Here is an 11,778-nt window from a genome sequence, read left to right as displayed (position 1 = left end):
TTTTTCTGTAGGACACCTTGGCCTACCTGGGAATGCTGGAAACATGTTGTTAAAGGAATCATGGTGTTGAGGAAAAAAAAAAAAAAAAAAAAAAAAAAAATCTTTTAAAAGCTGCCATCTGAGGTGATGGCTTCTCTGTACTTACGCCATACCCCAGAATACAATAAATAAGCAATTAGAAAATGTTCAAGTATGAAGGGATTTCCTCCTCCCCGCCAAAAGCACTGCTCTCTGAAGGAAGCTGGTTTCTCTGTAGCTACACCAGCTGTTCAGAAAGCTCATTGGACCTGGTTTTGAAAATAAAACAAAGTTAAAACCCTGGGAGGAATTATTGTGCAGTGTGGAGTACTCAGTCTTTCTTATAAAGAAAAAAAAAAGTTATCTGGTACCAAAGTGTGCAACCTACAGACCCTCAGGTACTGCCCTGTGACTTCTCTGTATGACATCACAAGGGTGCCAAGTGCCTGTTTTTCTAGAGCTAGGAGTTGGTGGTTTGGCTAGTGCTGAAACCATGCATAGGATTGGTTTACTAAATAAAAACCTTATTACGTACGTCCTCCAAAAGACAGCTGAAAAGTGGAGAGATTTTGATTTGGTGCTATTTAAGAGATGGCAATTAAGAGCATAAGCACCAGGGAGATGGTTTAATGGTAACTGCCTTTTTTTTTTTTTTTTTTTTTAACGTCAGGCTAGAGCTCCAACTGGAACTTGCGTTACATGCAAGAATGATTGGATAGGGAACACTCCCTGACAAAGAGCTACATAATTAGAAATGGATCAAGTTATAAGGAAGATAAGGGAAGGCTTCACATTCTGAATAGAGCTCAAGACATTACAAATTCATGCTGACAGGGCTATGGCATTGCCAGACAGGCTATAATGGAACTACAAATACTTTACGTGCACATTACAGGACATTTTCAGCATTTGGTGGGAAAGTCAATGCAATTAGGATTTTAGAAGGTTGGGTGATAGGGCACAAAGGTTCAATTTCAAAGCATTATTTACTACAGTGTTGTTGGTTTGTTTCTAGGCAGTTACATGGATCACCTATGCTCACTAAATTCATTATAATGGTGAACAAAACACCTAGGGACAGAATAGCAAGCCCAACTTACAGTCCCCCACACAAGCTAAAATTCATGTCATTGACTAGAGTGACTGCAACTGATCAGGAGCTGAAAGAGGACAGGAAAATTTAGGAAGAAGGGCCCTTTCCCTCAGAGCTTGAAGGCTTCTCTGTAGCCTACGCCAACAAGTCTGGGGAAAAAAGGCTAACACTTTCAATATTTAAGCTTTTTGGGCACTTCCCATGGGAAGCTGTCCCTACCAAAGTGGCCATAGGCTGCAGTCCTCTGATAAATTGGCTTCTTCAGATCCAGATCCCTGGAATATACAAGTCCGTAACTTAATATGTAGCATTCAATTAAAATAAAGCAAAACAATCAGCAAGACTCATTTTCAAGAGTTCTGGCAAATGAGTTCAGTTCTCTGGGGTTTGCTAGGAAAAAAGTTTGTGGCAGAAGTGTTTGTTACTTCCCTGGTGTCCAAACTCCTCGCACAGTCCTTATTAGTAACTACAGTTCTTGTTTTTCCATCCTTGGCTCAACAAATATGAAAATTTGTCATTATTCTGAGAAATTCCAAGTGTCAAAAAGCTCATCTGAGATCATGGCATACTTACCAAGGTCCCATGCCCAAACCCTGTTTATTTTCTTTATAGCGGCCTTGAATAAATATCCCCACTTATCTGTACTAATTTAAGTAAAATAAACATCCCTAGATAACATGAGCACAAAGCCCAATATCAAACGTGAAAGACTTTTTCTAGGGTGGTTAATCTAAGCAATGGAACACTGTAATTTTAGATTTTTCTTAATATAAGCCTTTACTAAAGGCAACTTAGATAACATCAACCGTTCTAGGAATTAAAAGGTTTCCCCACTTGAGGAGTCTTCACACCCACCTTCACCTTCTCCGATTTGAACAGATCTCAAATACATACACACACACACACACACACACACACACACACACACACCCTCATTTTTCACTAACAATAGGCTTTACCATCTTTACCTGACAATGACCCCAGGGCGGAGGTCAAAATTCTTCTTCACAATCTCTAATAGCTCTCTCTCACTCTTCTGAGAGGTGCCATAATGGAAAATGGAGATAGACAATGGATGAGAAACTCCAATAGCATAAGAGACCTAAAAGGATTCAAATGTCATAAAAGTCAGTGATTAAGAGACCCACCCATTTGTACAATACGTTGGTATTTAAAAAACAGAAGTAACTACACTAAAAGCCCTCCCACTAGCATGCCTTCTAATCATTCCAATTATGTAAGAAAGTATATACCTGCACAAGAACCCTTCTGCACAGACCTCCTTTAACAAGGGATTTTGCCACCCAACGAGCAGCATAAGCAGCTGAACGGTCCACCTTGGTATAATCCTTTCCTGAAAAGGCACCTCCTCCATGAGCTCCCCAACCACCATAAGTGTCCACAATGATCTTCCGGCCAGTCAAACCAGCATCACCCTGAAATTAAAGAATTCAAGTCACTTTATGCCTAATCCTTTCCAGTAAACAGTTCTAGATCAAGCTTCCTAAATACCTATTTCTGTATCACTCAACAAACATCCTCAGAAAATTCACATGCAGACTTAACAAATCTAGAAAAAAAGGTGGTAGCAGCCAAATTTGCAAGTAACCATTACAGAAAATCCAAAAAAGTAAATGGAATTGATACTGCAAGGTCTTACCTGAGGCCCACCAATAACAAATCTGCCACTTGGCTGTAGATGATAGATTGTGTCCTCATCAAGGTATTTTGCAGGTACAACAGCTTTGATGACTTTCTCCTTTAGGGCATCCCTCATCTCATCAAGACAAACTTCTTCATCATGCTGAACAGATATAACAATTGTGTGGACTCTGATGGGAAGCACAGCACCTCGATCCTGCATGTACTGCACAGTCACCTTGAAGGCAAAGCAAATGATCAGAACATCAGTTTACTAGATAGGATAGAGAATCAAGGCAAAGCTAAGTGACAATACAACAAGATAAATACTAGTCTTTAGTAAAAACATTACTGATGTTCTGTGCCAAAGCAGTATGTGTAATCTATCTTTATGATCATCACTTACTTGAGTTTTAGAATCTGGGCGTAACCAAGGCAAAGTGCCATTGCGGCGTAGTTCAGCCAGTTTGGCATTGAGCTTGTGTGCTAAGACAATAGTTAAAGGCATACATTCCTCCGTTTCATCAGTGGCATAACCAAACATCAAACCCTAAAAAAGGAAAAAGTCACCAATGTGATCGATCCAAGCTTCACAATTTCACATTAGAAGAGATGCAAATACAGTCTACCAAGCTACCTGGTCTCCTGCACCAATGTCTTCCTCATTCCGGTCGAGATGAACACCTTGAGCAATATCTGGTGACTGTTGCTCCAACGCTACCAGCACATTACAAGTCTTGTAGTCAAACCCTACAAACAAAACAATGTCTTGTTTAAGAAGGAGGGAAAAAAAAAAAAACAAACCATAGCAATACCCATGCCTTCTATTTACAAGAGTTATTTGAAATTTCAAATACTGCTATAGAAATCAAATACAGGTATCCCCCCACGTTTTGAAAGTTATGGTTTCATCACTTCACTTTTAGGAAAGACCTGCATTAGTACTTGTTTTCGCTAACAGATCTCATGTGGGATCAAGCCCCACGTCAGACTCTGCACTGACAGGTCAAGGAGCCTGTCTGGGATTTTCGCTCCCCCTCCTGTTGGCATGCACTCAGACTCTCTCTCTCAAAATAAATAAACTTTAAAGTAAAAGAGCTAGAGAGTGTTGAAAATATCCGGAAAAATGAGCTTAGAAAAGCCAATTCATTAAAACACACCTTTGGAAGAATCATCGTATCCAATGTGTTTAATGGTTTCACGAACCACTTTCTGGTAATCAACAGCAGCTCTGGACGTAATTTCCCCAGCAAGAAGGATCATTCCAGTTTTAGCAACAGTTTCTAATAAAAGAGAAATGCACAATCAAATGCCACTCTTACAAAGTAATTTCCATGAGATTACCTTTTCATCAGTTGGTAAGCAATGTTTAGAACCTACCGCAAGCCACTTTGGCATCAGGGTCCTGCTGAAGGTGGGCATCCAGGACAGCATCGCTGATCTGGTCACAAATCTTATCTGGGGAAAAAATTTGTCTCAATTTGTCTCATTGTCAATAGACAATCTCACTGTCATGCCCTTATAAACACAGCTGTAAAGATCTTTGGGAAAGCTTTCTTTCAAAAATCGTGGTGAAACCTACAGAACACAAATTTACGAACTTAAACCATTTTCAAGCATACAATTCAGCAATTCAAAGTATGGAGATCTTAACTGCTAAATAGAGCACTGCTTTACCAGAAACCTTTTGACTCAAGAATAAATGCTGGATATAATACTGCATGTTACTTGAAAACTTGATACCATAGTCTTAATATAGCTGCACCACAAGCTCACCAATTCAGATTAGCCAGAATACCCAGCACGTTTAACATATTTAAATTCATTGTGATATATGCACTTTACACCTTAGGAGGACTCTATTCCATCTCTTAAGTATTTCAGACATTTTGAAAAATTAAGTTCCCAGGCAGAACAATTTCCACTGTTATGCAGAACAGCCATATAACTCAAGTTAATCAAATTGAAGTGTTTATCCTCAAAGCCAAAAGCAAAGCAGGGAAACATTTTTGATTTGCCAAAGGAGTAGTCCAGGAATATGAGCTGAATAGACTGGGAAATGTCCCCTGTATTCTGAATCCTTGTTTCCTCCCCCACTGTATTACCATTTATTAAAAACAGGGAGAACAGAAATCCCTCTCCCAGAGAGATCACTTTCCTGAATTTTCTACAATCATCCGGAACAATTAAAGCAAAATGTACACTGCAGTCAAATCAGAAGTTCAAGACTTAATCTACAAACTGGTATAAACGCCTGACTTAAAGTATTAAATTAATAAAAGGTGGGCCAATAACCTGTCAAATTCTCAAAACTGAGGGAAGGTGGGTAACCCACACCAGAACACCTGACCTTCACTCATCAGGATCTTGGGGTTTGTCCTCTCCTAGATCACTAGGCTGCTTGTGGGATTTCATCATAGGCACAGGAGACTTACTAGAGAAATGCATCTTTAAAGCCATTAGACTAGATTACCAGATCACTGTGGTCATCCTAAGAAAAGGTAGAACCAGTAGAGCAAAAGACTCATCTTTACTAGACTGAGATTCAAAGTTCCTTGAAATAGCTTTACTCGTTCACGTGTAAATTGATCTCCATAATGGCGGACTAGTGGACAAAGCCCAGAGAAGGAGATGTTCGGTAAAACCCTGCCCAACGGTAAAGCACCAAAGACTTTAAAGGGAAATCCAACCCAATGGCAGCTTACACTTAATTCATGCTTCCAATCCTTTTCAAACATGGTCCAAATAAGGCAGGCCTTCCCCAACCCGCGCTATATTTAGTTGGAGGCTGTCACCTTGACGGCAAGGCCATATACTGCCGAAGGACACATCCGTGTTCTCCTGGGTACCGTAATGGCCCAAGGCAAGAATTAACGGACTCGGCAGACGTCCCGAGGCACGGGCCCCCCACTCCGCACACCCGAGCGCTCCGGTAGCCCGACGGCTCCCCCTCGCCCGGATGCCACATGCGGCAAACACGTGGTTGCGGCTGCAATGCGGGGCGCGCGCTCCCGAGGGCCGGCCGCGAGCACTCAGGGCCGGTCGCCCACTCGAGGGCTTTCAGACGGCAGGGCGGAGATGAGGAAATAGTGCCCTCCCTGGGTAGAGCACAGCTGTCCCGGCCCCCGCCCTTCTCGTTTTCTAGAATCTTCCGCATGCCGAGGCGCGCGGCCGGATGGGAAGGGAGGGGAGGAGAGGGCAGGGGAGGAAGGGGGAGGGGAGCGGCGGCCACGCGCTCGGCACCGGCAGCGCCACGAGGAAGGCGCGCGGCCGCCGCTCTTCCCACCGCCCGGCGGGTGAAGGCAACTAGCACGGGCACCGTCGCCGGCCGGACTCGGCCGGCCGGGCCCGGCCCTGCCCACGCCCCGCCTCTCACTTCCCTCCAGGGCCCGTCACCTCACCTGGGTGGCCTTCCCCCACAGACTCTGAGGTGAAGAGGAACGTGCCCTCCTCGATGAACGCCTCGTGAAAACCGTTGAGCTGCCCGTTCATGTTGGGGTTCGTAGCGGTGAGTATTAAGCGGCGTTGAGGAAAAAGGGAGCGGCGAGGCGACGGCTGCGAAGTGCACAAGAGGACAGCGCTCTAATCAGCTCGGGCGGGCGGCGCGGAGCGAACGAGGCGGCGGGCGGTGCGGCCCAGTATTTATACACAGCGCCAGCGCGCGCCCGGCCCGGGCCCCGCCCCTCGGCGCCGCGCGCCACTGCGCCACTCGCGCGGAGGCAGGCAGAAGGGGCGGTGCGCGGACGCGGGAGCTCGGGCTGAACCACTCTGCGAGGCAGGGGGAGGAAGCGGAATCGCCCCTCCTGCGAATATTTAGTTATCTTACGCACTTATAACAAGGGATAAAGTGGACATGCGAGTATACCGCGTCCTCGTGCCCTTCCGTGTTCGGAGTGGGAGGAAATGCGACGTGGACTTTATGGGCCTGTTCCCCTTGCTGTGACATGGCACCTCCCTTCCGACCGTTGATCGGGCTCTCTGGCCGCGAGGTCGCGTCCCCCAGCGGTGACTGCGAGAATCGGCGGAGGTTTTGTCCTCAAGCTATGCCTGAGGGTCTTTCCGGCCGCCCCGCCTTAAGATGCCCTGGTGACAGGGAGCCAGTGGCCCTCAGCCATGTGAAAGTGGCCATTTTGGCTGACCAGTGCACGATTCTTCTTACGGCCTTATTCATCCGCGCCCCGCGCGCTGCTGCCGACTTGGAATTCTGAGGCTTGCTAGTAATTTATTGGTTAATGCCTCGGTGTTGAAAATGGCCGAAAAGGAGAATAACGAGAGTTCTGTCATCGATTCAAACGATTGCCGTCCTACTGGCACCCCAGCGCTAAAGTTTCTGAAAGAGGCCCTTACCCTTTGTTGCTCTTGCAGTGGAGGCCGCGCTCCTGCCCCTTCAGCTCTGGCCTTCTCTCGGTCCAAGAAAGGAGGCCTCTCACAAGGCTGACCTTGCACTTGCCGACTTTCCTATGTCTTTGAGGGGAAAATAATCGATGTTTAGATATTTTTCTTGGGGGAGAAGCCCTTTTTAGCCCTTGTATGTGATTAACCAGATCTCTTGATAAGGTGAAATGGACCTTGATAAGGTCCGTTTCATGAAGCTTTCACTTTAAAATATCCACCTGTGTTTGTCCCAGCTTTGCCCATGAAGGGAATTCTAGGGAGAGAAGAAAAAAGAACAAAACAAAACTTGAGCCAACAAGGTGTAGGGAGTCAGAAACGGATTTCATGGAGTCCCCGTTTGGAATGAGCCCACAAGTGGAAAGGAGGGCAAGTGTCAACTTCCTCTGGTTCAGGGGCTGTGACTCAGTGCAGGTCTGACAAGGGCTGCTGTCCCGGTGGCCCCGAGTGCATTAACATGGGGTCTAATGATGTTACTCGGGAACTGCCCGCTCCTAGGATTAGATGCACGTTACCCTGGGGAGATGAATGAGACCCCTTGGAGCAGCCTCCAGCTGCTTAACTCTCAGAGAATTAGCTAAATTCTGAGGAACAATCCTGTCAGCGCGGGAGGAAAGGTGGGAGTTTGCCACTGGGAAACAATGGAAGCACTTGGGCTATGCTAGAGGCTTTGACAAAGAAGGTTAAGAAAGGGCTCATCATCTCTAGACTTCCTGACCACATCCATGGTGACTCAAAGCAGGCAGCAAGTTTGAATCACAAAAGAGACAACATGTTATTTTTATTTTAATTTTTAAACCACTGAAAAGCAACTGTATAAGACTTTCATAATTTGTTTTAGTGTATTTCATCTTTTTTTATTTTTAAGCAGAATGCCAATTTATTAACTCACAATGAGTAATAAAATTGCCCACTGGAACAAATTGCATGTGTAGGCTGGTCAGTGTATTATCTCCCAGCAGAAAAATCTATATGGGAAGCCAGAATATAATTAGAAGGTTATTTGATTAATATGGAGGCAGAACAAGGGGATTAGTTAAATTTAATGATTAGCTCATTAAACCCTGATACCCCTATGCTACCAACTCCACAGTGGGGTTGTTCCTGCCAAGGAGATTAGAATCAGCTGTTCATACTTGCTTACCTACTTTTCTTTGTAGCTCATAGCATGTGTAATATAGTGGTTAAGAATGAGGAATTTTGGAGTCAAGCCTCTGCCACTTAGTAACATTGCAGTGCAAACAACCGCTATATTTCAGTGTCCTCAGTCTGTAAAATTGGCTTACTAATAGTACTATCATAGGATTGCTTCAAGGATTAAATAAAATCATGCAAGTTAAGTCTTCAGCTCAGTATCTAGAACATAATAGGTACTTTTTTTAAACATCAGCTGTAAATCAGCCACCTGGGTGGCTCAGTCGAGCGGCTGACTTCGGCTCAGGTCATGATCTCATGGTTCGTGAGTTCGAGCCCCATGTCGGACTCTGTGCTGACAGCCTGGAGCCTGCTTCGGAGTCTGTGTCTCCCTCACTCTCTGCCCCTCCCCTGCTCACGCTGTACGTGTCTCTCTCTGAAAAATAAAAATATAAATAAACGTCATCTGTAAAAAATAACCCTTAAGTGGCTTCTAATTGCTGTTAGGTTAGAAACTACAATCCCTATATATCCTGAATGTGATTTGGCTGCTCATCTTATGCCACTTTCTCCTCCTTTCTGCTTTTTACTTTGGATTTCTTTTAATTAGTAACAGTTACATTGATTAATTGGTTAGTTTTGAATCAAGGCAGAGACATTTTCATTGATTTTATATTTTTCACATTGTCCCTTACTCCCACAAATATTTATGAGCCCTTCTGGCAGGCAGACCCAGGGACTGGTACTATGACATTCCTGGTCCCTGCCCACCCTGAGCTCTAAATGGGAGGAGATGCCTGGCTAACTCCTCCTCATCCTTCCTCCCCAGCTCAGCTACTACTTCCTGGATGAAGCCTTCACCTACACTAATTTCTCACAGGGCCCTGTGTCTCCTACTAAGTGCTACTTGAAATTACAGCACTTCTTGCTGTAATTTGTAAGCTCCATGACACTGGGAAGGTGGTCTGTTTTGCTCAAGCTTTGTTACTATCTGACCCACAGAAGGCGATTAGGAATGTTTGAGGAGAGGGAACGAGAAGAGCTGGACAGAGGAAAGGAGACATTAAAAAAGAACAAATAAATATAAGGGATGGCAGAAGGAAATAGGGAAATAGGAAATCCTGGGGCTCATGTAAAATCAATGAAAAGAGCTACAGTTTTATCTTAGTTGCAAGCATTACAATAAAATTGAGGGCTCTTTACTAACGGGGAAGTTCTTTGCCATCCTGCTCTGAGAAGGGATTTCTGATTCCATACATTAGTGCCCTTAAGGGTAAAATAAACCCGAGAAGTTATTGGCTTATTTCATATTTAATATTAATGAGATTTGTTGAATGTGAAATGTTGTAAAGCACAAGAAAAAACCTAATCACTGGCTAAAGGCTCCAGATTTCTCAAAGAATATTAACGTGGCAGTAGTCTTTGAAAGAGGCAAGGTTGGGATTGGATAAACTAATGTTTGTGACTCACATAGCAACTATAACAACTCCAGGTCTTATCAGTTTCCCAGTGAAGAAGAGAGTTCCAATAACTAAGAGAAAGCATTTGCAGTGCAAGGAGTGTTTGGGCAGGAGAAAAGAGGAAAATGACACTAGGCATATCAAAGAGCAATAGAGGAGGTGTGGAGATATTGAGAAGAAAGCTGTGAGGCTGTGAATCTTAAAAGTACCTTCTATGTGATGGCAGGCCAAGAAGAAAGAAATCTAGACCAGATGTCTCTGTAACTGTTCCAGTCCTATAGGGCCAAAGCTCAGACATCTCAGATGGCCTCAGACACAAGCTAGCTGTAGAGGGATCTGAAACAAATACAGCGTGAATCCCCTCATTTTTAGGCTTCTTGGAATTTGCTTTTGTTTCTCGTTTTCTCTCCTAGTTCTTAATCACATCTTTGACAATCCCAATTAAAGTCGTGAGGGATGAAGAACGCATAGGGTATAATGAAGACACTAAAAAAGACAATTCTATAATGATGACATTATGTGTAATTTATATCTAATTGTGGTGGTCACTGTTCTAATATCTGTGCCTCATGACAGTACTAAGGAAGAAGTTACTGTTTCTCTTCCTGTTCTACAAATGAAGGTGCTAGCACTTAAGTAACCCAGGTCACATATCAAGTCATTAGTGAAGCTGGGACTTGAGAGCCTAGGTCTAAGCTCTAAATTCACGCTCTGTGTTACAAGTCAAACAATAAAGACTTCACACTCCCTGAGATAATTAATGGTAAAATTTAGTTTGTATCCTTTCATACCTTTTTCTATTAACAGGCACACATGCACACACTGGGGAACTGAATGAGACCCTCTTGGAACAGCCTCCAGCTGCTTAACGCTCAGAAGATTAGCCAAATTCTGAAGAACCATCCTGTCACTTATGTGAAAGTAATGTGAAACATGGATTTTTCTCTTAAAAATTTTCATGGCCACTTTTCCAGAAACTGTGGAGATAAATCATTCTATTTTTTTCTTTTTTTTATTGTAGTAAAATAAACATATTTATAATTTTAACCATTTTTAAATGTACAGTTTTGTGGCATTAAGTACGTTCACATTGTTCTGCAAATTCATTTTTCTAATAACAGTGAAATATAGATAGTATGACTGCCATTCAGTTCATTCAGCTGTTACCTTTACTGGTTGATTCTCATTTTTGAGAATTGTTTCTCAGAATTGTTTCTCAAATTGTTTCTCATTTTTGCCCTTTGCACAATGCCGATGAACCTAATATATTTGTACATATACTTTTGTGAACCAATGTTTTTATTTTTGTGGAAAAGATGTCCCAAAGTGGAATTGCTGAGACAAAGGAAATGTGCATTTTTACATATCATTAGTTACAGCCAGATTACTTTCCAAGTGGCTGTCACAACTCACATTCCTACCAGGAGGGTATGACAATATCATTTCCCAACTCTCTTGCCAGAGCTGAGTGTTACCATTTAAAAAAAAATTTTGTCAGTATGGGACCTCATCAAGATAAAAAACTTCTGCTCTGCAAAGGAAACAATCAACAAAACTAAAAGGCAACCGATGGAATGAGAGAAGACATCTGCAAATGATGTATCAGATAAAGAGTTAGCATAAAAAATCTATAAAAAAACTTACCAAACTCAACACCCAAAAAACAAACAATCCGATAAAGAAATGGGCAGAAGACATGAATAGATACTTTTCCAAAGAAGACATCCAGATGGCCAACAGACACATGAAAAGATGCTCAACATCGCTCATCATCAAGGAAATACAAATCAAAACCATATTGAGATACCACTTTACACCTGTCAGAGTGGTTAGAATTAACAACTCAGGAAACAACAGATGTTGGTGAGGATGTAGAGAAACGAAACCCTCTTGCACTGTTGGTAGGAATGCAAACTGGTGCAGCCACTCTGGAAACCAGTGTAGAGGTTCCTCAAAAAATTGAAAATAAAACTACCCTGGGACCCAGCAATAGCACTACTAGGAATTTATCCAAAGGATACAGGAGAGCTGATTCATCGG

At 43.2% G+C, this 11,778-nt stretch overlaps 1 protein-coding gene across 1 annotated transcript; it reads right to left on the bottom strand.

The window, feature by feature from the left end:
• Positions 1-72: 72 nt before the first annotated feature.
• Positions 73-6,376, bottom strand: MAT2A (methionine adenosyltransferase 2A). Its single transcript, XM_047852281.1, has 9 exons — positions 6,154-6,376; positions 4,133-4,210; positions 3,913-4,035; positions 3,390-3,502; positions 3,159-3,302; positions 2,772-2,990; positions 2,365-2,547; positions 2,080-2,213; positions 73-1,386 (listed from the first exon to the last, which is right to left on the bottom strand). Exons 1-9 carry the CDS (start codon positions 6,242-6,244, stop codon positions 1,284-1,286), a joined length of 1,188 nt encoding a protein of 395 aa, XP_047708237.1. The 5' UTR covers positions 6,245-6,376; the 3' UTR covers positions 73-1,283.
• Positions 6,377-11,778: the final 5,402 nt, after the last annotated feature.

This window comes from Prionailurus viverrinus, chromosome A3 (genome assembly GCF_022837055.1).
Source record: "Prionailurus viverrinus isolate Anna chromosome A3, UM_Priviv_1.0, whole genome shotgun sequence".
NCBI classification, from domain to species: domain Eukaryota; kingdom Metazoa; phylum Chordata; class Mammalia; order Carnivora; family Felidae; genus Prionailurus; species Prionailurus viverrinus.
This window is presented reverse-complemented; position numbering and strand designations above follow the sequence as displayed.

What these genes read in the sequence shown, in the direction of transcription:
- MAT2A (XM_047852281.1), bottom strand. Translation starts at nt 6,244, where the DNA reads ATGAACGGGCAGCTCAACGGTTTTCACGAGGCGTTCATCGAGGAGGGC. An exon ending in TGTGGGGGAAGGCCACCCAG is followed by an intron (nt 4,211 to 6,153) that starts GTGAGGTGACGG and finishes TTTTTTCCCCAG; the next exon opens with ATAAGATTTGTGACCAGATC. An exon ending in TTGTTATTGGTGGGCCTCAG is followed by an intron (nt 2,548 to 2,771) that starts GTAAGACCTTGC and finishes CTTTAATTTCAG; the next exon opens with GGTGATGCTGGTTTGACTGG.